This window comes from Artibeus jamaicensis, unplaced genomic scaffold, assembly GCF_021234435.1.
Source record: "Artibeus jamaicensis isolate MK-2021 breed Jamaican fruit bat unplaced genomic scaffold, CSHL_Jam_final contig_2259, whole genome shotgun sequence".
Taxonomy (NCBI): domain Eukaryota; kingdom Metazoa; phylum Chordata; class Mammalia; order Chiroptera; family Phyllostomidae; genus Artibeus; species Artibeus jamaicensis.
The window spans coordinates 4,527,450-4,551,861 of NW_026521468.1; the positions used below are offsets into that span (position 1 = coordinate 4,527,450).

Sequence of the window (24,412 nt, forward strand, 5' to 3'; positions counted from 1 at the left end):
GACAGCTCAAGGGGCCCTTTCTCCAGGAGGCCCGCCCTGCCTCGCCTGCCAGGGAGAATCGCGCTGCTTTCCTCGGTCCCCAGTGCTGCCTAGGCGACAGCTACTGAACGCTGCTCCTTCTTGTCTCCCTCTTTCAGTTTCCCGCCCTCTAAAAGCCCTGGGAGCCGCCAGCTCGCCTCTCTCTCGCCAGGAGTACTGGCTGCACTCACCGACACTTTATGTTGTTAATTAGATCATAAGTAATTAATGAGAAGCCCAGAGGCTTAGAAAGTGCTATGAAGAAACAGATTTTTTTTTCACTTCTCCCTCCCTTTTCTCCATAGGGCCAGCACAGATCCCAGACCGCAAAAAGGTTCTCGGGCCGGACGCCCTGCAGCTCGCTGGCTCCCAGGGGGCGGGGCCAAGGCCGGGGGAGCGGGCCGGGGATCTGGGCGGGGCGAAGTCGGGGCGGGGCGGGGCCTGGGAGGAGCGGGGCGGGGCCTGGGGCCCGCTTGCTTCCTGGGCTGCTGGCGGCTGGGGCAGCGGCACAGAGCAGGCTCTCGCGGCCGAGCCATGCCGGCCGCACGCGTGGAGTACATCGCGCCCTGGTGGGTGGTGTGGCTGCACAGCGTCCCGCACCTCGGCCTGCGCCTGCAGCGGGTGGACAGCACCTTCAATCCCCGCGATGAGAATTACCAGGAGGTGAGGCTCGCCACCCCAACCGGAGCCACCCCTTCCTCCTCCCCAGCCCACCACTCAGCTAGCCTCTCAGACCTCCCCCTCCACCGCAGCCCCTTCTCTTCACCCCATTTCCCCTTTCCCGAAGGACCCCGGGCCCTGGGCCCTCCTGTCTGGGAACCTCGTGGGCCCGAGAGTTCGGCCGGTGGTGGGAAAGGGCGCGGAGTCTGCCTGCGGGGGGTGGAGCTGAGCCTCCAAAGGGAGGGCCTTTGTGCCTGCACCCGGGTATTTCCTGCACGGGCCGGGGGCTCCCGGCGTTTTCCTTCTCCTGCGGTTTCGAGACAAGCGCTCTCTTTCCGGGGCTGGGAGACTTGGGAGAAGTTTGGTCAGAAGATAAGGGGAGTCTCCCAAGTTGGACCCCGCAGCACCCCGCCTCCCCAGCCCAGGCCTGCAGAGTGAGAGCCGCTGCCAATACCTCTTCCTGGGCCACTCCTGAAAGGCAGCAGGGCTGGGGAAGGCTGAAGGGGTGACTTCCCCCTGGTCCCCTGAGAACCCACAGACACGTGTGGGTGTTTAGGGGGAAGGATGGCGGCACCCTCCCGCCCTCCTCACACACACCCCCACCCCCCAACTACAAATACACCTGGACCCCGAATGCTGGAGTTCTCGGCTTCTTGGCTAGACACCACCCTCCCCACTGCTCCTTGCACTGCTGTCCTTTCCTCTTTGGACTTTCACCCCGTGGGCGGGGTGGGGGGAGTGGGGGGCTCCCCAGACTTCTGGTCCCTAGCAGAACTGCAGAATCTCCCAGCCTTCTCAGGTCTGGCCTGACCCAACTGACTCGGTTCTCTGCAGAATCAAAGATTTAGGCTGGGCAGCCAGGGACGGGGCGGGGCCTACTTTATCAGAGCTTTGGGGCCCTTTCGGGACTTTGACCCTGGGGCGGCCGGCCTGCAGTGTCAGGTTCTCAGGCACTGTTCCCCTGTGTGGGGCCGTTTGTTCGGGCCAGCCGGTAGGGCCAGCCGGAGGCCGAGTATGCGGTCAGCTGTTCGCCTCTTCCTGCCAGGTCTTCCTCCTGCAGGCCTGGGGACAGGGATCCTAATCCCGGAGGGGGTCAGGGACTCTAATAATAACCCCTGTCGCCCTCAGGCCCCCAGGCGCCGGCCCTTCCAGAAGGAGCAAGAATCATTACCCTCCCAGCCTCCAGTAGGCAGATCCGAGGGTTTGCCTGGCCAGGCTCCCTCCTAATCCGTGTTTGCCCCGCCCTCTCCCATGTTTTGCCCCGCCCTCTCCCGTAGCCCCACTGGTGGAAGTCAGTGTGGTGAGAAGGCCTCTAGCCTCTGGGGACAGGGACGGCTCTGGGGAATCTTCCCTCCCCCTTCCTATACTTGCAGGAAGAGAGGCGATGAGATTTCAGAGACAGCTGTGTTATGTGTGTGTGCGCATGTGTGCATGTGTGTCCATCCCAAATCCTGTGCCTCAGGTCCCCCGTCATTGCACCCAGGGTCTCCAGTCATAGTTTTCCCCCCTCCACTGGAGGAAAGCTACACTCCTCACTGGGTCAGCTGGCTCACCCCCGAGGCCCCCAGAGACAGCACCTGTCTGGCCAGCAGCTTCCAGCAGCTGTGGCCTGCTCGGCCTGAGCCTGCTCCATCCCCCTTAGTCCCATGGAGAGGTGCGGCATCTGAGCCTGAAGGGTCCATTCACAGCCCTGGCCCTCTCCTCCCGGAACTTGGAGCCTGGCACACTGCTGGGCACCAGATGACCAGAGGGCATCGCCTCCCTGTGCGCCACTGCTCCTGGGCAGCCAGACACCCAGCCCCACCCCACGCTCCTTGTCCCACTCAGGCTTCCTAAGGACATGGAGTAGGAGCTGAGTTGGCTGGGCTGGGCTGGGCCGGAATGGGCAGTCTGGCTCTGGGTGTTATTTAAGGCGGCTCCTATTTTGGTAATTCCCCTGCTGTCTGTCCTGGACATCCCCTTTCTCCCAAGTGGCGGTGACATCCAGAGTCGGGCAGCAGGCCGGTTAACAGCACATGACCAGGACAGGTGTCTGTACCTCTCTGAGCCTGTCCTCTCTCACCTGTGAACATTAAACGAGGTGTCCCATGTGACATGTTTAGTACCTAGAGGGTCCCCCAGCACATGGTAGGACCAGTGATATGAGTTGTTACTCAGACTAGTGTTCGGGTTCAGCAGTGTGTTCAAGTACGTACACCACAGCGGGTATAGAGGGAAGAAGTCCGCAGACACTGACCAGAGAAACTGGAAAACCACTTGCACACCTGAGCAGTGCCAGCTGGTGGTGCAGGGTGTGTGTGTGTGTGTGTGTGTGTGTGTGTGTGTTTTGTGCACCTGCGTGCACCAGGGACTGAGTGGCAATAGATGCAAGCAGGGGCAGGCCTGGAGCAGATCGCGGGAAGGAGATGACGAGCAGGCCACCTGGTGAATAGACTGTCCTGAGCCCCCCAGTTCCCACATTTCCCTGAGGAAGCAAGGGCTCCCACTCACTTTCTGGGGTCTTGGGGAGCAGTGGAAGGCCCCCAATAGTGTGTCCTTTTTCCACCCCTCCGCCCCAGTGGACTTGACCCCGGGTCCTTGCTCAAGTCCTGGAGAGGTCACACTGGAGTCCGCAGAGCCAGGTGAGCCGAGCAGGGTGGAGAAGGGAGCCCTGGCCCCGCCGGGCCCCCAGTGTCAGGCCGCCCACCCTGGCTGTTGTCCAGAGGGGAAGTGGCCCCGAAATCCTAGCCTGAGTCTCCTCCCCTTCGACTGGCGAGAAGGAGCGGAGACGGAGTTGATAGTGAACCCCATAAGTTAGTGGGTATAAGCCACGTGACCAGGGCCTGGAACCCCGTCAATGGCCACAAGCACTGCTGGCCGGGCGTGTCTGCTGGGCAGAGGTGGGGACAGCAGAAAGGGCCCCTGGCACTGCCTCCAGCCGGGTCTCCTAGAACAAGCCACCTCACTTTCCTCCTTCAGTTGCTGCTCCTACCACCCCCTGCCCCCCGACCCACGGGGAGACCAGACACAAGTGAGCTAATGTGCTTGAGATTTGCCAGTGTGTTAGTGGGCTCCAGAAGGCTGTGCACACATGTCCTGTTGCTCTGTCACCGTGCAGGAGCCGCGTGTGTGCCTCCGGCCTCCCTCCTGGTCAGCGGGCCAGTCACTCTTCTGGGACATGTGTGAAGAAGCAGGCATGTTGTTCGCTGTTCATGTTTAGGCATGTATTTTCATGTCTTGGCTTTGGGTGGTTCTGTTTATAGACTCCCCCAGAGAGTGCCAAGTGTGTGTCCCCAAGCCATGGGAGGGGACAGAGTGGGGCCTGGAGCCAGAACTACAGGATCCCCGAACTATTCCCCTCCCCACCTTGGGGGCAGGTCTCAGGAGGAAAGGCCAGGCAGGGACCCCCCAGAAGGATCTGAGAGGAGCCTGGGATGAGGAAGCCCCATTCATCCAGCCTGAACATTGAGTCATGGTCATCAGACAGTCACGCTGCACCCTCCCCCACTCCCAGCCCTGGGGGGGACAGGCTGGCACTTAACCCTTCCCAATCCGGGGCCTCCAGCTCCCCTCCTGGTCTCACCCCTAGGCTGGCTCACTCTCTCTCCGAGGGTCTTGGGGTAGAGGGGCTCAGGTGGTTGCTCCTCCTCCACTGACTGAGTGCAGAAGCCCCTTGGGGTCCAGTTTTAGCCTCAGCATTCCCAGAATGCACATTGGCCGCTGCTGCCCCAGCTTGGGTCCTGGGTTCCCGCTCTGGGTTTCTCGTTGCAAAGCGACAAACCAGAGGTAACCTAAGTCACTCTGATGAGGAGAGATGCGGGAGACCGAGCCCTGGCCCAGGGCTTACACCTGGGGCTTCCTTCCGCCCCTTACGCCTTGCACATGGCGTAAGAGCCTTAGGCCTCTATCACCACGGAGGTGTTTCTCTGACTCTGGGGTTTACAAAAATCGAAGGGTACCGTCCCTGCTGTTTTGTCTCCTTCGACATGGCATCCAGGGGTCACCCACGTGGTCGTGGGCAGCTGCCGTCCACTCTTCGTGGCTGCGGCGTGTTCCGTGCTGTGGCTGTGGCACACGCTCTGTGTCTCCGCCCTCACTGTGGGCGTTTGGGGTGAGTCTGGCGTTCGGCGTGGCCTCTGTATTAAGCTGCTGTGGGTTTTCATGTGCGTCTCCCATCGCAGGGGCGAGCCCTCCTTCCCGCGAGGTGCACAGGCAGGAGCGGGGCTGCTGGGCGGGGTGTGGGGCCTGCACGTGGCCCCCTGGTCTGCTAGGTGTTATGGGATCCCTGGGCTGTAGCAGCGCGGGGCACCAGAGGCCCGCGAGGGGGCAGCCAGGACAGAACCCGGCACTTTGCCCCCTGCTCGGTTCAGCCGGCAGGGTGCCGGTCCCTGCTCAGCCAGTCTGAAGGAGAGGCTGAGCCTCGTGGGAAAGGGTGAGAAAGTCTGGTGACACTGATCAGTGCTTCCCGGACTTGAATGAGGGACAAGTCACCTTGGGTGTCTCCAGATGCCACCCCGATTCTCTGGGTCCATGGTGGGACCTGAGAGCCCACATCACCACCAAGACCCTCCATCCCAGAAGGCGGCAGCAGTGCCGGGCCCGTGACCTCACTCCGAGTAGTGAGGTTCCAAACCGCCCCTGTGCTTGGCCCCTTGACCCTGGTCTGACTGAGGCTGCAGGGACTTCCCAGAATGCCGTGGGCTGGAGGCAGGAAGCTCCCTCACATTGTCCCACAGGGCAGGGGCCTCCGTGGGCAGGCCTGGTGGTCCGGGCCAGGGACCCTCCCCCTGCCTCACTGTGAGGACGTCCAGCCAGTGAATGGGCAGGTCTGCTAGGCCTGGTCCCCCATTGGCCTAGAGGGGACTTAGCATCCACATGGCAAGTCGGGGGGCAAGTTCCTGGTCACACCTGTGACATTTATTCCAGTGAAGATGAAAGCCACACTTCAAGTCACATTTACATCCCGCTCCCAAATGAGCCGTCTCTTCCATCTTCTGGGATGTCCCCACCATGATGGCCATCTGTCCCTGAGGCTCAGAAACCCATTGGTCCAGGTGACCAGCAGAGCAGGTGGAGGCAGGGATCCAAAGTCACCCCGAGCCCTCCCTGGGGCCGAGCTGCCCAGCAGGCCCTGGGAGGGCGGGTGGACCCAGAAGGTGGCCTCACCACTGAAATGGGGGCGCTGGGGCTGCAGCCCCAGCCTCCGGTTCCCAGACGTGTCTCCATGGTGCGTGTCTTCTGGCTGTCTCCTGCACCAGGCTTGCCTCCCCTGAGCTCTGAAAGGCCCCAGCATGTCCCCCACTCTGCTGACCAGCATGGCGGTTCCCTGAAACATGCTCCCCACCCCTGACAGCCTGGACCGGAGCACCAGGGGCCCAGGACCAGAACCCGCTGGGGGGCCGGTGCAAAGCTGAGTGAGGTTCTTACTGCAGGAGCCTGACTGACAGCCAGGTCCAACCCTGGCCGGTGGCCACCCATCTGGGTGCCATCTGGTGCCCATCTGGCTGGACAAGAGATTGGAGGGCGCAGCGTGGGGCGCAGGCCCCCTGACAGACGGCAGCTTTCTGTAGGCCCTTGAGGTTCTCAGTGGGCTTGAGGATGCACCTCTCCCCGTACAGAATTCGGGGTGCTGCTACCGCCTCTGGCACGTGGGGGTCACTGTCCTCCTGTTCAGATGTGGTGAGAGGGACTCTGTAAGTGTGTGTGCTGACGTCTCGCCGCCCCCCTAACTCAGGGCTGCCCCCCCCCCAGCTCAGTGCTGGCTTCTCCTTTCTCTGGATGAACACCAACACCTGGGACAAGACTCCGGGGAAGCAGACATGCCAGGCCACAAGTCCCTCTGGGCTTCTGAGCTCTCCAGGAGGCCTCCATGCCCCGGTTCACAGGGATGTCCCTCTCCCTGTCTGCCTCCCTCAGTCGCACTTGTCACCCACAGCCCTCACTGCCAGTGGACACCCATCAGGCAAGGCCTACTAGTCCATGTGTCATCCAGGTATGTCAGCCGTGGGCCTCAGGGCCATCCATCAGCTGTTCCTCGGCCCTCACCTCCTGCCCAGCTGACCACAGCCTGCCTGTTCATCGTTCTCCGATCCTCCCCAGACCCTGCCCGAGTGCCTGGCTCTGTGTTCAGAGCAGGAGGAAGGACGGCAAACACCTCACTCGTCCCGGCTCCCGTACCCATCACCCCGTGGGAGCTCCGGGCCTGAGGATTGGACCCTTCCCCAACACCCCCAGCCCCACCCAGTGGGAGCAGTGCTGACCCCGGTCCCCTGCCTCTGCAGTCGCTGCTGTTCCTGGGGCTGGTGGCCGCCGTCTGCCTGGGCCTGAACCTCGTCTTCCTCACGGCCAACCTGGTCTGCGTGTGCTGCTGCAGACAGGACGGCGCAGCGCAGACCAAGCTGCGCAAGTCCTGCTGTGTCACCTGGTCAGCTGTGGTGGCCGGGCTCGTATGCTGGTGAGTGTCCCTCCGCGCCAGGCCTGACGTGTGTGGCTCTCGGTTCTCCCTGTGCACGAGGTGAATCAGGCCCCGTGGGTGGGAGGCGGGCCTGACCCCCTGCGTCTTGCCGACAGTTAGCCCGTGACCGGGACACCCCTTCTACCCCTTCTACCCCTTCTACCCCTTCTACCCCTCCACCACCAGCTCTCCCCACAACCCCCAAGCAGCTGATATGTCATTTTCTGGCCACGTTCTCCTGCCTGAGCTCAGGGTACCTCAGTCAGAGAGCCTGTCCCTAGGGTGAGCTCTGTCCCTTTTCTTGCAAGGCAACAGGAATTAGAGGCCTAGATGGATGATGAGGACCTCCCTAGTTGCCCACCCCCTGCCCAGGTGTGAGTCTGTTCAGCCCGGCAGCCCCACAGGTAGCTCTCTGCTCCGTATGCTGAGTGACATGGCCGAGGAGCTCTGCTGTCTGGGTCCCTGTCCCCTCCCAGCTGCCACTTGGAGTCTGTGAGGTCACAGGAAGTCTCACCCCAGCCCAGATCTGTCCCACCTTCCGGCTGGACCGATAGCGCTCACTTACTGCCATTGGCAGGGGCTTCTTCGGTTCGGGTGAGGAAGAGTGGACCTCCACCTCTGGGCAAGAAGTCCACACTCACTCTGGCCCTGTTGTGACGTGGGGCATTTTTCTTGTTTTCCTATCTACAGTGGTTTCTTCCAAAAGTCTCAGGTCTCCACCCAGGGACCTGCTGGGGGTGGTCACCCTCCAGGGGTAGAGTCCCTTATGACTTAGCATCCATTCCACGCAAGTTGTAGCAGGAACGACTGCAGGAGGACAGAAAGCAGAGGGGTACTCCGTGAGCCCGGGAGTGAGGGCGCCGGGCCTCGCGTCCCAGGAGGCTCACCCCGCCGCTGCAGCTTCCTCTGTCAGGGCACGTTCACCAGCGCGTCCTGCCTGCAGCGTCTCGGGGCTGACGAGGCACTGGCGCATCCCCTGGGCGGGACGCCAGGCTGGGTGAGACAGGCGGCCGGGGCTCAAGTCATAGACGTGAAGGCAAGCGCCCTACCCCAGATCCGGAGTCTGAAGGCCAGTGGGGTTCCCCGCAGAGAGCAGCCCCTTCAGCGTCACCCCAGCACTGGACAGTCTCCCCGGGGACTGAGGACGGGCGGGAGAGGCGGGACGTGAGACCGGCAACAGGAGAGAGTGCTGACACACAGGGAGCCCTCTCTTGTGAGCTCAGTTTGTTTTTAGTTTTTAAGATTTTACTTATTGATTTTAGAGAAAGGGGAGGAGAGGGAGAGAAACATCAATTGGTTGCCCCTAACTGGGGACCTGGCCTGCAACCCAGGCATGCGCCCTGACCGGGAATTGAATTGGCGACCTTTCATTCCGCAGACCAGGGCTCAACCCACTGAGCCACACCAGGCAGGTCTTGACTCAGAATCTTTTACAAACACGACAAAGGACCGAAGAAAACTGCAGAGCAGTAAAAAATAACTTTGGAGGGTCAGTTCCAGTAAGAAATCAATTATCTGCCGATAAAGGAAAACTCAGAACAGAAGGATGGCACTTGGCAGGACTCGGTCTAGAGAATTCCACGTGTTACCTGTGCCGGGTGAGAGGGAGCGGGGGTTACGAGAGGCAGGCACCATCCCTGCCTCCTGTAGCTCCTGGTGCACCGGGAAAGGCGTTCCCGGACCACACTTCCGACAGGCACTCCGGGCGGTTCTGCCCTGTGCTCCCTGGGCCCCATCCTGAGGAGCGCTGAACTAGGTAGGGGTCAAGGACACCAGGAATGAGGCTGCTGTCACGGTCTCCCAGGAGACCGCATCCTAGCTCCTGTCCTGTTTAAAGGAAAAAGGGCAACATACATGCACGCGTGTGTGGATCTGTCCCCCCGCAGGACTGGCGTGTTTTGGGGGAAACCTCAGGAGGCTGCCCGGTGAACATTTCACATGGACCCCCCCAGCGGGTGGGTCGCGTAGATGTGACAGATGCCAGAGGCAGGGTTTGAGATGATGTGTTCAGCCTGGAATGTTGGACTAAAACCAACCAGGTGAAGTTTCAGAGACAAAGTGCTTCCCTTCGTTAAAACAGAACAAACCAGTTCAGCGCCCAGGGAGGAGGAGAGACTGGGCTTCATGGCAGCTCCTAGGAGGGAACCCAGGGCGTTGGGGGACCCCCAGGTCAGCGAGGGGTGCAGGGACGGTGACAAGGTAGATGAGGGTCTGACTTGGGATCAAGAGAGAGGGGGTGACCCAGAGACAGGATTGGGGGTCTGATGGGGCACCTTGCAGAGGTGGAGGCTTCCGAGCTGCGCCAGAGGATGCCCGAGAAGCAGCAAGGGCCTGGTTCAGGGGATGGGCTTTGGCCCAGTATGAAATGGAACTTTCTAGAGCTGGAGGGTTTCACTGGGACAGGGGTACAGGGATGGGGAGAAGGTAGAGAATGGACAGGGAGTCCCCGACCCCTGGAAGCTTCAAGAGAGACAAGTGTGGTTTCAGGCGACCGCATTGGTCCCCCAGCCCAGCTGTGTAAGACCTCAGACACCTGGGGAGCTAGCTGGTGGAGACACAGGGTCCTGGGCCGGCCGGCCACCAGCCTTTGGAGCCGCAACACTGGAGGGCTGGAGTCTTCCTGCTGCAAAAATGAACCGTACATTCGAGCTAGCCGGCCAGGCCAGGGACATGCTGGCCCCAAACCTTCACCTCCCACCCCACCTGCTGGAACTTTAGACATCGTCCCCTACCCAGCCCTCAGGAAATAGTGTCCCAGGTAAAGTGGAGAACCTGCCCTCCACGGATATTGGACCAGCTCTGTTCATAACCACCAAAACCTGCAAGCAGCTGAGATGTCCTTCGGCAGGCGGACGGACAAGGAAACTGCGGCCCCTCCAGACGCTCAGCACTCAGAACAATCGGGCCGTCCGTTCGTGGGGAGCCACGGGGGCAACTTACACCCATGTTAGTGAGCGAAAGAAGCCGTTCTGAAAAGGCCGCCCACCCCACGATTCCCACTGTGTGTCCTTCTGGAAAAGGCAAAACCCTGGAGGCAGTGACAGGTCCGTGGCTGCCAGGGGCCAGGGAGGAGGGAGGCGTGAAGAGACGGAGCAGAGAGGACTTTGAGGACCAGGAAAATGCGCTGCCTGGCCCTGAATGGTGGACGCCTGTGATGGCACCTCGTCCCGCCCCCGGATGCACACCGAGCGTGAACCCGAATGTGCCCTGTGGACTTTGGTGCTTTGATGTGTTGACGTGGGTTCGTCGGTTGTAATCATTGCTCTGCTCTGGGGGGAGCTGCTGAAAGTCGGGGAACCTTGGGGGAGCGGCAGGAGGTATATGGGTCATCGCTGCTCTTTCCATTTAATTTTGCTGTGAACCTAAACCTACTCTTAAAAATAGTATGCTTAAAAAAATGCTCTGGTGTCACCTCTAACTTCATTTGGGGTCTTTCCCCTAGTGCTGCGGTGGGCATTGGTTTCTATGGAAACAGCGAGACCAATGATGGGGTGTACCAGCTGATCTACTCCTTGGGCAACGCGAACCACACCTTCTCCGGGATCGACACACTGGTAAGACTCTGGGTGGCTGGCCGGGCCGGGCGGTGTCCGCAGGGCCGGTGTGGTCAGGGCAGGGGCTGCAGTCAGAGTCCTGCCAGCTGGGCGCCCAGGAGGGCTGGCCGCCCTCTTCGGGGGCCGCAGTTGGTCCTGCCAGGAGCAAACAGGCAGGGATGTGAGTGGGGGCTGAAGGAGGACGATCCTGTGGGGGCACAGGGCAGTGGTGGGGTCAAATCCCACTCGTCTTCAGGAGAGCTGCACACTTTCCCGCTCAGCCTGGGAGACCCTGAACTTGGAGAATGCACCTCGTGCTCTTTCTGTGTCCACATTAAGTGCTGCACATAGTCTATTGTGAGATCCAGGAGGTGTCAAGGGAAAAGTTCTTCATAAACAGGTCGGTGCCCCCAGTGGGGGAGGGGGGCTGGGGAGACTGCCCAAAACCCAGCGAGGTGTCCTCCGGCTCTGGTTCCTAGGTGCCGTGGGTCCAGCTGACAGCTCAGGGTGAAAGGCTGTGCTTGGCTGGCCAGAGGAGATGCCAGGCGGACATTCAGGGAACGAAAGAGCTACTCTGCTGAGCCCTCGGCCCGGCCTGAGTGACGGAGGCCGGGAGGGCGGGGAACCTGGGTCTTGTCAAATGTCTGGAGACCGTCGGAAGCACCAGGTCCCTGTGGGCTGGTTTTCTAGGCAGCCCCGGTGACCCTAAGAGGCAGGCTCCAGCTGTCAGGAAAACCGGTCCTTGGACATGGGTGACCTGAGCCAGTGGACCACTGGGGTCAGGCAGCCTCAACCGTAAAAGGCAGCCCCAGCCGGAGCCTTAGGACATTGTCCTGGCACCGCTGGAGGAGGCTTTGACCTCATTGCCTCTCCTTCTCCCTTAAGCTCCTCTAGGCCTTAATCTCTCAGCCCTTCAGGAGGGGCTCACCTTAAAGGGACAGCAGGGCTGCTTCTCAGCACCCAGACGGCAGGGGGCAGTGGCTCTGGCCTCTGAGAGAGCCTTTCTGGGGTCCTGAGGGGCACATGCCTGTGTGTGCTGGGACCTGTCCCTGGGGACTGAGAGTTCTCCGAACGCTGGGATTGGGCAGCTCTGTGGGGGGAGGACAAATGGCGCGGACAGGGAAGCCGAGGGTGGTCTCGTGGGCCGAGTGCATGCTGACCGGTGCAAGGAGGCCTAGGGTGACCTGGCTGCTGGGAGCTCATCCTCTGGGCTCTTCCTCCCCCTCCTCCACACAGCAGCATCAGGACCCTGGAGGAGGAACTCAGCCCCGAAAGGAGAATCCCCTGCCCAGGGAAGTCCCAGACCCGTGACCTTCACTGGCTGGCTCATCACCATTGTACAGAGTGGCCTTGTCTCCCCCTGGGGTTGAGGGAGAAAGCCCCAGGGCCGTCCTAACGGGAGCACTGGAGTGCTTGATGCCCTGATCCCACAGGAGGAGAGCTGTGCAGGGAGGGGAGCTGGGAAAGAGACCCCCGCAGGGTCCATCCGCCCAGCCAGGGGTGTGTGCCCGGGGCCAGGTCCGGTTCTCTCATGCTCCCAAAGGGAGGGCCTCCGTCTGTCCCTGGGGTCAGCCCCTCGTCCTCTCTCCACCATTTCTGAAAAGGGAGGATGGAACCCCCAGCTTTTGTGATGGTCCAGCCAGCGGGAAAGTCTTCCATTGTGACAAAAGCCACCTCCCGCCTCCTCTGGCTGAGCCCCAAGGTCTCCCGGCTCCTGGGCTCCACCAGAGGCAGGGCCTCCAGGGCTGCTTTGGGCCTTGGGCTGGGCACCCAGTGTTCCCGCCCCAGGGGCTCCCGGGGAGGCGGCAGATCCTGAGGGCACCCAGATCCCAGGGGTGCAAGCTGCATGTCAGATACATGATGTTAGATGAGACACCGTCCCTGACAGTGCCTGGTGGTCTGCAATGTACCCTCTGAGTAGGGGTGAGAGTGACGATGAGAGCCGTCATTGTAACTGCTATAATTAGCCATATTACCACAATCAGCTTAGAGAGGAGAGAAGGCCTGAATTGGCGGGGAGGACATGGGGAGCAGGTCAGGTGACTGGGACTTGAGTCAGAGTGAGTCCGGCCTCCCCGGGTTCCTTTCCTGGGCCAGAAGCCCCTCACATGAGCCTGGGGGGGGGGGGGGCGCCCAGACTCAAGGCTCCGGCTGGTGGAGCAGGGTTCTAGATCGGCTACACGCTGTGACGTGGGGGGTCAGAAAGGGTCACCTGGGAGTGCCAGTGGTCCTTTCGCGGGATCCAGTGCCCCCCATCCGTGCCCCAGTTACCCAGAGCACCTCTCACCCCTCGGGGTCTCAGCCTCAGGGGCTCTCATGTAAGCCTGCAGCAGGCCCGTGGGCAGAGCAGCTGGGGCACAAGAAGGTGGCATCCCTGGCCCAGGCTGGAAGCTGGTGCCTTCAGAGCAAGAACTAGGACGCAGGGGGGGTCTGCAAGAGTCTGGGATGGGGCTCCTCCCCACCCCCCTGCCCAGGCTGCACCCCTTCGACTCCTCGCTCAGCTGCCCTGCTAGAAAATCTCATTAAGTAGAGAAGGTCCTTCCTCTCGGAGGGCGGGCCTCATCCCGGTTTCTGATCCTGTAGGTCTCCGTGGGGCTGGGGATTTGCATTTAGAACGAGTTCCCGGCCGATGCCCCTGCTGCTGGTGGTCCAGGACCACCGCTCCATTTACTCCGTCCAATGGGACAGCTGCCCCCACCTGCTCACTGGCCTCTCACCCCACCCCAGCCCGGGGAGCTGAGCTGGCCCTCTTGTCCACTGACCCTGTTCCACGTCCGGGTGTCCCCCCTCTGCCGCCCTGCTGGGAGCTCTGTCTGTGCCGACCATCTGAGAGTCTGGGGGTGGCATGGAGAAGGGGGTGTAAGTAGGTCAGGATTGTGCTTTCATTTTTTTTTTTTATTGTTATGTGAAAAGACAGAACAATCAGGAGGGGCCTGGAGCATGTCACCGGCTTTTGTTTTTTATCCAAGGAGGGATTTAAGAAAATAGAGAAGTTAAACATGTAGAGCCGTGGAAGGGGAAAAGTGGTCTTACAGAAAAAGTTTATGGATCTTTTACTTTGCCCTCATGTACATAGTACAGGAACATGGAAACCTCACGCAGCACGAGGTTTTCTCGAAAGTTATCATTTAACGGTTGCGCCTTCTGGATCCCTGGCTGCAACACATGTGGACGTTGCTCTTCCGGAAGTAACACAGGCCAGCTTATCGAGGCGAGGTTTACTTTCTGTGTTGATTCCCACACGGTTCCCGCCCATGTGAAGCTCAGGGCCCCCAGATGGCTAAGGTGTGGGCACCTCTGCACCCTGGTATCTCCGAGTGCCAAACCCACTTGCGAGAACTGGGAACAAGCTGGAGAAGGGAGCCAGCTGCTGACGGTGAAAAAATAAAACAGCGAGACAAAGGGCTATTCTTTCTGGAACCGGGAACTCAGAGAGCAGTGCAGATGTGGAAACCCGCAAGGCCAAGCCGCGGCCCCACCCCGCCTTGATCAGGGGTGTCGTCAGCTTCTCCTGCGGAGCATGGACTGTGGGAAGGGCCCGCCCCTTCTCCGGAGTCATTTTTATCTTCCCTCCGGGCCTGGCATCAGCCACACACCCCCTTCCAGCCATGGTGCTTGCTGGTTTTAGCCTGACGACCTCAGATCAGCAGAGCTCTTCTTCCCCTTGGTGCCAACGCACCGGCCCGAGCAGGCCCAGAGGGAGGGATGCGCTGGGGGCTCGTGGGCGGCACCCCTGGGTCTCACTGGGACCTCACGTCTGAGCTGCCGAGCTCTGCGTGCGGACGGCAGAGCTTCCCTCGTGGGGTATTCCCGAACCCCATTTAGGGAAGAAAAGGTCAGGCAGCTGCAGACTGACTCTTCAGCTAAAACATGTGATTCCTCTCAAAAAAAGAACCCATTATCCAAAGTGTTTAAAGTTTTAAGAGAATCTGCAGGGAAGAAACCTGGGTATTCATTCATTTCCCCTTTAGAGTAAGGTGCTGGGCCTGGGGCCAAGGGCCTCATTCCGGCCAGATCGGGGTCTGTCCCCTGGATGCAGGGACAAAAGGGCTGGGTGGGTCATAGGGCTTCTCTCATCCACCTTCCCTCCGGGCAGCAGCCCCCTGAGCCCCTCAGGGGGCGGCGGCAAGCACTTGGCGGTGCTGTTCCGCTCCCAAGCAGCTGTCCTCTACCGCTCACAGGCCTTCTCCAGAGTCAGAGTCAAGGGCTGGGCCTCGCCCGCTGCCTCCACCCTGGGCCAGATCCCCAACCTCAGCCTCTCCCTAGGTGTCCGGAACCACCCAGAAGATGACGGTGGACCTGGAGCAGCACCTGGCCCGGCTTAGCGAGATCTTTGCCACCCGGGGCGACTACCTCCAGACACTGAAGTTCCTGCAGCGGATGGCCAGCAACATTATTGCCCAGCTGTCGGGAGTGCCCGTGTGGACAGGGGTCACGGCCGAGCTGACCGAGCTGGCCGACCAGACTGGCTACGTGGAGTACTACAGGTGAGGGGCTGGCGGGGGGCAGAGGCGGGGCAGAAGGGCTGCACTGGCTTCCTTCACCCAAGCCTGCGTCTTGGGGCCCAGGCAGGGAAGTGCCACCAGAAGGTCATAATAAGCCCTTAACCGAAATCAGAGACCACGAGAGCTTTCGGGAGCCGAGGGATGGGCATGTGCCACAGCCTCCTGGCACACAGCATGGCGGTCCCGGGGACCAGCATTCTCCCCAGCTGGGGCTGGGTCAAGTGCAAGGGGTTTTTATGTTCCTCACCTGCCGAGGTTTATGGGGCAGGACCCCCTGCATCTACCGGCTCAGCTGCAGGATGCAGGGGTCAGGGAGATGGTGGCCACTGTGCCTGCACAGAGCCTCCCCTGATGGCAGTTGCTTCGCAAGCCCAGAGACCCCCCGGCCTGAGTGCTGGGGGGCTGCAGGAGACCAGCAATGCCTGTGCCACCGAGCTCAGGTGTGCAAACTCACACCCACGTCATCTGTCCCCCGGGGGTCTGTGTATGTCTTCCCTGCCTCCGCATTCCTCAGACCCCATCCCAGGTGAAGACATTGGACACAGGTCAGCTGACCAGGGACCAGCTGCCCTTCCCTCCCCCCTTGTGCGGGGTCTAGTGAAGGTCACTCGGCGGAGAGCCAAGGAGGGAGGCAGCGGTCTGGGCTTCGGGTGTCTGCTGGTCGAGGGTCGGCGCGCACTCGGGACGGGCACGTCACCGAGCCCAGAGCCCAGTGCGGCGGAGGCTGGTGATGTGAGGGCGGAACGGATACTGAATCCTGACCACAAGTACCAGCTCTTTGGAACCCCTCCCCACACATTTGTTGGCTCCTTTTCAAGCCCTTCGCAAAGGTCAGAGCCTTTACGGCAATATTGCACAATTTACCCTGGTTTTCTGGATTCATTTCCCCTTTATGAGAAAGCCCCAACCCAGGCTGAAAGAGGACTGTAGAAAATGCTCCTGGTGGCCGCTGGCCAGAGACCTCCCTGCCCTGGGCTCTCGCCTCCCCCGAGGCAGGAGACAGACGGCAGGGCCCTGATGAGGAGGAGCCCCCCCACCATGGTCAGAATATCAATCCCCATCTCCCCATCACCCCCCTGCAGCACATCCAGCCCCTGCACTCCCAGGGTGTCATGGATGGCGGACTGAGAGGGACCTGGTCCAGCTTCCCACCAGGCGAATGCTCAAGGGCAACAGTACCTTTCTCCCATGTGACAGAAAGACGCCGTCAACTCCAAGGCTGTAATCTGTGACCCCAAACAGTGGCATCTGCTTAGTCCTGTGACATGAGGGCCATTCACTACCTGAGCCTTCGAAATCTTTTTGTTTCCTGAGAGGTCGGGAAGGTCAAACGTGGCCATCGATTTCCATCCTGCTGTTCCATCTGAGCGGACCCACCGTGGGGTGAGCACACCTAAGGACCAGGCGTGGGCATTTTGAAGATGACTAGGAGGAAATAAGTCAGGATTTCTATATCAAAAGGAACTTATTTTTAAAGTGATTTCATTTAAAAGGGGAGGGGAGGGTGGTGCCAACTGCCCAGAAATATGGATGCGTGAGAAACATCACTTGGTTGCCTCTCAAGCGCCCCCTACTGGGGACCTGGCCCACAACCCAGGCATGTGCCCTGACTGGAGATCAAACCTGTAACCTTGGCATACTGGGACAAGGCTCCAACCAGCTGAGTTGCGCAGCCAGGGCCAGGGTATCTCAGTTATTTTATTCTTGAACTACCAGCCTTGGGCTGGGTCTCCTCCAGACAGCCTCCCCATTTTTGCTTTTTGGATGATTCTAAAGCATAGCCATCCAGCTAAGCAATTATATTTTAGCACTTTTCATTCAAGGCCTGGCTAAGTATTAGAGGCAATAAAAAGCCTGAACAGACTACTCTCTTGGAAAGGTTTCTTGCAACAGAGTGAGCAACTGAGAGCTTCAACAGAGGCCGGATGTGGGAGGGGTTGGGGGAGGCAGGGCCAGAGAGGCTTCCGGAGAGCCCCGTTCTGGTTGGAAATACATCCCCCGGTCATCACCCGGCTCCTCTGGGAAAATGCCTCTGCCTCCTAGAGCTGTTTCCTGGAACTCCTTCAGCTGGAGGTGCAGCCCTCCTCCTGGAGAGTGAGTTAGAAGCAATCCTAACTTGATTTCCTGCAGAGGGGGAGAGAAGTAACAAGAAACCTTTGGGTTTGAAACGTGAAACCAGGGCTTTGAGAGGGGCCTGGTCTCTTGCCGGGAGGCTGGAAGAGGTGGAGAGTCAGGCCATTCCTGGGCCAGGCTCGGGGCCGTGGCCTCAGTGTTCCAATCTGTGAATGTGGGGTCCTCACACCAGATGGTCCCCCAGGTTCTAAGAAAAGTGGCTCCTGGTGGCCTCGTCTTATTAGAGAGCTGGCTCTGCACTTGCCCCAGGGCCCCCAACTCCGTTCCTGGGCACCTGGCAGGGGGCCCGCCCTGCTCTGTGCAGGGAGTGAGCGGTTTGAGGGGGCTGCGTTGGGGGCCGAAAGGATGCACTTGGCTGCCACGTGGCCTCCAGGGTGCCCCCCCCACCCCCTAGGACCCCCGCCGTCCCTTACTCCCAGCTCCATCCCACTTCCTACCCACACTTTAGGCTCTTTTCCCTCTTTATGGTATCAGCGAAGCTTGAACACCATTGCTGGGGAGAAGGAGCCAATGAATTTATTTGGCTCTTGCATTGAGAAGAATAATTAGTACAAGACTTCCCTTTTGAGGACTGGGAGAAGTCCCTTCTCCGCCCCACACCCCTGCTCTAGGCAGCTGTCATAACGGAGGGTCGGCGGGCCTGCTGGGCGGGGAGCTTCGCTCTGCTCCACCTGAACGCTCCCCACCCTCCTCCCAGGTGGCTTTCCTACCTCCTGCTCTTCATCCTGGACCTGGTCATCTGCTTCATCGCCTGCCTGGGACTGGCCAGGCGCTCCAGGTGTATCCTGGCCTTGTGAGTAGCCCTGCCTGCGGCCCTGGGACAAAGATGGGGCAGGCGTGTGGGGCAACGGTACCACGGTCAGAGAGCTGCATTGGGGGCAATGGCCACAAGCTCATTATCTGGGCACCAAGCAAGGACTGGGCTTTCCTCCCTGTGTCCCTTCCCTCCTGGGCCTGCCCAAGCAGCAGAGCCTCCCGCCATCCCTAACCAGGACCCCCCTCAGCTAGTGTTCTCGCAGCTGTCTCTGCAGCCCAGGGGCCTAATCCCAGGGCTTGGTCAGTCTCCCTGTCCCAGAAGTCAGCAGGGGCCAGCAAAGGCAAGTTCACGCTGAAGTTGGTGGGCCAACAGCCGTCTGGGGGTCCCCTGTCCCCCGGCCTTTGCCTGGATCCCACCCTCGGCCGCCTCTCTTCCAGGATGCTGTGCTGTGGGCTGCTGGCCCTGCTCCTCAGCTGGGCATCCATGGCCGCGGACACCGCTGCAGCAGTGGTGAGTGTGGGGGTGGGGTGGGGGTGGCCTGACCAGGGCCATCTCGGGTGGGTGGCACATCAGTGTGTCCTGTCCAGTGTCCCTAGGGCAGGGTCAGCTTCCGGCCTCGGTCCCTAAGTTAAAACCCCAGCATCTCGGAACCAAAGGGGCTGAGCTTTTTCACATCAGGCCCGTCACTCTTCATGGGGACACAGCCCAGGGAGAGGAAAGGGGCTTCCACAAGATCATGAAGCATTTAGGGCCAGAGCCGAGGGAAGACATCGGAAGCCTGTCCCTTTGTCACCCCACTGGCCCGTTCCCAGCCAGCTGCTCACTACTTGTAAGGACATGCATGGTGGCCAGGTGACTTCTCTCTGGTTCCGGTGGGGTGGGCGGGGTCTGGCCCTCGGGCTCGAGGAGCCCCCCACCCTGGCTGCAGCTGCGCACACCAGACCACTGGGAATGTGGGAGGTGGCATGTAGCTGGCTCCGCCCCTTGCCCTTGAACTCACACACAGTCTGACACACAGGGATGCAAGTTCATGGAGGCGGTGCCTCAAAATATTAAAAAGCAAAAAAGCACAGGTGGGGGAGCTTCCTATGGAGGTGTTTGAATTACGCTGTGTGCATGAGTCACTCGTTCATTCATTCATTCATTCATTCAGCTGTTGCTTGGCTCTGGGGCAGTCAGTGGTGCCAGGTGTGAGGACGTGTTCTTGACTGAGTGGCAGCCTGCAGAAGACAGACTTGTGGGCGGATAGTTGCAGAGGTGCCTGCTGGGGGGTGGCAGGATTTACCGGGGGATCTTGGAGAACCCCTGGCCAACTCAAGGGCCATAGACTGACCCCGTGCCCTGCATCTGTCCGGCCCAAGCTTCCTGCAGATAAAAGAACGGGGCTCCTGCTGGAAGCCCTCCACCCAAACTCAAGCCTCGCCCGGTGGCCGGGGCCTGGCCGGGAGCTCGGGCCTTGGGCAGTTCACCCATGGTGCCCACAGAATGAATGGATCCTGGTGCTGCTTGGCGCATGGCAGCTTTCAGCAGAGCTGGTCCAGAAGGGAGAGGAGGCAGGCAGCTCCTGTGTGATGTCTTCCCCCAACCATGCAGTGTCCTCTGGGCAGGAGGGAGAGCTGGACAGGCATGAACCCGTGTCCCAAGGGCGGGGGCCCCTCCAGGTACAGGGAAGGGCAGGTCGGATGGTGGGCACTGAGCCAAAGGCATCCTGACGTTGTCGGGAGCGGGGAGGGCTGTACACAGTCCAGGGGCGTGACTGCTGGCAGAGCGACAGGCACAGCTGCCTCTCCTCGGGGACAAGGGAAGCTCCCACGTGGTGCATCTCTCTGGGCCCCTCCTGCCACCTGGGCAGCCTCGGCCTCAGCCTTGGCCTCGTGGAAGCGGCAGCAGCATCCCACTTGCCCCCATAAGCCGCCCTTTGGGAAGCAGCCCCCTCCCGGCTCCTTCTCACTGGGCGTTGGTGTCCAAGGAAACCAGAGGCGATCTCATCTCCCAGCTGGGCACTGTGGAATGCAAGGGCTCCGAGAGAAAGGCCTTCTCCTGACTGGTTTGGCCAGGCCCCCCGTGCCAGAGCCAGTATGAATGAGCCTTTGACTGGGCTGCAGAGCCTGCTGCATTTTAATAGGCAGTGGGGGGGGAGGAGCCGGGAGGGGGGGGCAGGAGCTGGGGGGGGCAGCAGGCTGTCACGGGCTGGGCCGGCAGCTTTTGTGTGGCCTCCCGCCCCTTCCCTCTGAGGCCTGATTTTTTTTTTTTTTTTGAGAGCTGTGGGGCCCGAGGACGGCCACTGTGCCCTGCCCTGTCCCCACCCCCTGCCTTTGCTGTTCCCAGAAAGAACTTCCCCAAGGAAGGATGGGGCCACAGGAGCTTTGGCTGCACACCAGCACTAGCTTGAGGTGGGGGGGCCCCCTGGGAATCCGGGCACCCCTCCCAGCTGTGCAGCCCTGGGGGAGTCACGGAGGTTCCCCAGGACTCGGCTTTCCCCAGAGTGAGGCGAAGCGGGTCACAGCCCTCACCACAAAGGCTTGTAGGTGGGGTCAGGTGGGTGGCCAGTCGTGGGAGGCATGCAGGAAATATTCGGTGAACAGTAGCCACCACTGGTTACCACACAGTTCCTGTCACTATGTGAGGGTCAAGCTGAGTCCTCCAAACTGTCACCTCTGCTCCCAGGAACTGCCCACAGGCTCCGCCACCACCTGGGCTGGGCACTGGGTGGCTCCTCCACCTGCCCTAACTGTGCTCAGGGCCCGTTCTCTCCCCGCCCACCCTCATCCCTGTTGCCCACCCAACACACATCTGGGCCCTTTCCTCCCATGTCCTCGATGGCAGGAAAGTTGAGTCCTCACGGGAGAGTCTGAGGGCAGGACTGGCCTGAGGAGGGGACAGGGAGGCCATGTCCCCGGTGGAGCCTCTGACAGGGCCTCCTGCCCCTCTTTGAGTCCCCAACTCGGGGTGGCCCCCCTCTCTCTGCCCTCTCTCCAGCGACAGGGTGGGGTGCACCTGGGCCAGCTGGCCCTGCGGCTCCGATTTAGAGCAGAAGACCAGTCTGCTTGCCGATGCACGCCAGCAGTTTGCGTGCAGAGCGGTTCTCTGGAGACCCTGAGCACCTGGCTGTTAGTGTTGGTGCGTGTGTGCATAGGGCTCGGCGGGGGCGCTGTGCCTGGAGGGGCTCGTTTGTCCCCAAATACATCCACTTTCTAGGCCGTGAGTGTCAGTACAGCTCGCTACTGCCTCCCGTGCCTAGCACAGGGCATGGCACCTCGTAGGTACTCGGCGAATGTCCGTCGACTCCATGGATGAATGAGTGATGGCCCAGAGTGGAACTTGAGGCAGCCTCTCCTGCAGGGGAACAAGGCACTGGCCAGTGCAGGGCCATGGGGAGGGGTCCCCTGCTTAGGAGCACACTCTGGGACAGCAGTGGCCCCCTAGGACCCGGCCAGAGGACCAGAGCTTACCCTGGCTGCTCTCAGAAATGGGGGTCCCCTTTACTGGACCCCAGCTGATCTGGGGATGGCTGGCTCAGAGGGCGACATTCTTGCTGCCACCTCTCCCAGGGCCCGGAGCTGCTCCCTGTGGTCACCTAGCCAGGCCGGGCCGTGTGGCCCAAGCCGCCAGCTCACCACTGGAGCTCATGCCCTCTGACCCCCAGCCCCACATGGTTGCGTGAGCAGGACCTGCCTTCAAAAGCTCAGCGATGGACTCGGCCCCAACAGAGTTAGTTCGTTAAAGTCAGTCCTGGGAAGGCTTCCCAGACTGACACCCCCGAGTGTGGGGGGGCTTGACACCAGCAAGACAAAAAATAAACTAGAGATGCGCAAATGACTCCCCAACGCCCGTCCTGCAACCTACCCTCGGCCCAGGCGGCCCCAGGCCCTCCCAGAAGAGGCATTGGAGACTTGGGGTACTTTACGTAGATTAATTCATAGGGGACGGTATTTTTCTCTCTGCATTATAGAGGAGGCACCTGAGACACAGGAAGAATGAGTCACTTGCCCGAAGTCAGGGCAGAGCCAGGGCTCAAACCCAGGGGGGCTGGGTTTTCTGAGTGTTCTCATCTGCCGGGGACGGAGCCCAGAGATCCAAGTGGCCGGGGCCGAGGGCACAGGGTCCTCCCAGGGCGCTGGTGCCATGGCCTCCCCCACCCATCTTACCTCTCCCCGGCTTAGGGCGCCAGTGACTTCTGCACAGCCCCCGACACCTTCCTCCTGAACATGACCGAGGGCCATCTCAGCGCAGGTAAGGAGCTCGCAGGCCTCTGGTCAGAGCCACTCTGGCCTCTGGCCGGCCCGACAGTGCGCTACCCACCCATTTGAGCCCAGTCGTCACCCGGTCCCTCCCAAACCCCGCACTCCGGGACCAGCGGCACCTCTGGGCCATTTCATACAACCTGTCTCCTTGAGGGGCTTGGGAGTAGCCTGGCCACTGAGGATGGATGAGGGCCTGGTCCCCTGCCTGACGTCGTCTTTGCCTTGCAGAGGTGACCCGTTACTACCTGTACTGCGATCAGAGCATGAGCAGCCCCTTCCAGCAGGTACGGCGCCCCCCCCCCGCCCCCCGCCCACTGTCCCCTTCGTCAGCGTGCTCTCTCTAGACCTGCAGCCCCGGCCCTGACCGGGAGGGTGGAGGTGGCTGGCTGGGTGTTCTTTGCGTCACTGTGGTTCTCAGAGGGAGGCAGTGCTCTTGGTCAACCTGTAGGTCAGCGTTTCCCACACGTGCACCCAGCACCCAGAGTGCAGTTAACACGCAGATGCTGCAAAGCAGGTCGGGGGTGGGGCCTGGGAGTCTGCATTTCTCATAAGTTCCAAGGTGCGGCCAGTCTGAGGTCCACTTTGAGTAGCAAGAAGCAAGAGGCCTCTCAAGAAGCCTGAGGGATGAGGGGAAGCTTTCCCACAAGCAGGAAAGGCCGTAGTCAGGGATGTGAGAGCAGATGCCGCGGCGGGAGGGGGGCTGCAGAGGAACTGGCCCTCGGCAGCTGGGGGGCTTGGGAAACGAAACCTCACCATGGGGCTGCGGTCTGTCCTGGCCCAGGCACTGACCGCCTTCCAGCGCTCCCTGACCGCCATGCAGATCCAGGTGGCGGGACTGCTGCAGTTTGCTGTGCCCATCTTCCCCACAGCAGAGGTGAGGTGGTCCCCCAGCATCCACGCTGGAACGGGGGGGCGGGGGGAGCCCCAGGCCAGGGCGTCGGAGAGCCAGGCTGTAGAGAGTGTTGTCCCTCCATAGTCTGGCTCCTTCATTTGGCTTTAAAGGTTGCCGGTTGTGGTTTTATCCACAAGCCCTGCCCCCACCGCTCAGTCTCTGTCTGTTTGCCTCTTTTCTTCCTCCTTCGCCAGAATGAGCTGATCAGAATCCAGCTCCTGTTAAACTCCTCGGAATCCAGCCTTCAGCAGCTGACAGCCATGTTGGATTGTCGCGGGCTGCACAAGGTGCCGGGCTGGCCCTGGGGGGTGAGCAGGGGTAGGGAGGCCCTGGCCGCCACATGTTCGCAGAGAAGCCAAGAGGGGCTGGAAGAGAGATCCCCTGGGCTCCCTGCGGGCCCAGGCCGTGGGGAGGAAGCTGGACAACAGGAAGGCGGGAGAGGTGCTTGGCTTCTTGATTCTTTCCAGTAACTGAGACAGGGAGACCCCGTGAACGTACCTGGGAGCCAGGTAGCAGGACTGGATCAGGTCACCTGTAGAACACTGGCGATGGCCATCTGGTCAACCCATCCACCTCCCTGGGTTACAAGTGGGCATCCCAATCTCATTGCCAGGGCCATCTCTCTCCGGGAATTTGAACGGTCAGACACTAATGCAGGGAACACACTAGGAGTATGGGAGCCCCCCCTCCCCACAAAGCAGTAGACCAGGTGCACTGACAGCTCTCACATCTCAGGCGGATACAGGGCAAACGGTCATGCTCATGGTCACGGCTGCCTCTGACTGGACTTGGTTCTGCTCTGCACCTTGTCCTGTGTGTGTTGTGTCGACGTGCCGTCCAGTCCTCACAGTTGTGCCACACAGCACACGTCACTGTGTGGGGAGGTTTACAGATGAGGAGCGTGTGTGGATGGATAGGTGGAGAGATGGATAGTTCTCTCTGTGTGTCTGTAGATATGTGCTGGGTAAGTGGACAGACAGATAGATAGACAGACAGACAAACGAGTGTGCACGACTCACCGGAGATTCCAGAATTGCTAAGTCAAGCTTGGGTGTTGGGTCCTGTCTCTCTGACTTAAGAGCTGAGCACACAGGCATCACCCCGGACCCTCCTTCCCGCCCTGCCCACGTCCGGGCAGCCCCTCAGCCCGCGCTAGCAGCTGCCCTCTCAGACATGTCCCGAGTCCGTCCATACCGCGCTCTACAGCTCCCACCCGGGCCCCGATTTTCTGCCTGGT

The 24,412-nt window shown here is 60.7% G+C and overlaps 1 protein-coding gene across 1 annotated transcript in view; it reads left to right on the top strand.

Moving 5' to 3' along the window:
* Nucleotides 1-491: 491 nt before the first annotated feature.
* The window catches only part of TTYH2 (tweety family member 2), a 28,605-nt gene continuing 4,684 nt past the window's right edge, over nt 492-24,412 (top strand). The window contains exons 1-10 of the mRNA XM_037167280.2: nt 492-681; nt 6,939-7,111; nt 10,554-10,665; nt 14,911-15,131; nt 17,980-18,075; nt 18,477-18,549; nt 22,203-22,272; nt 22,512-22,567; nt 23,065-23,157; nt 23,370-23,462. Coding sequence (XP_037023175.2) covers nt 553-681; nt 6,939-7,111; nt 10,554-10,665; nt 14,911-15,131; nt 17,980-18,075; nt 18,477-18,549; nt 22,203-22,272; nt 22,512-22,567; nt 23,065-23,157; nt 23,370-23,462 — 1,116 coding nt within the window. The 5' untranslated portion in view covers nt 492-552. The remainder of the gene's footprint in view (nt 682-6,938; nt 7,112-10,553; nt 10,666-14,910; nt 15,132-17,979; nt 18,076-18,476; nt 18,550-22,202; nt 22,273-22,511; nt 22,568-23,064; nt 23,158-23,369; nt 23,463-24,412) is intronic.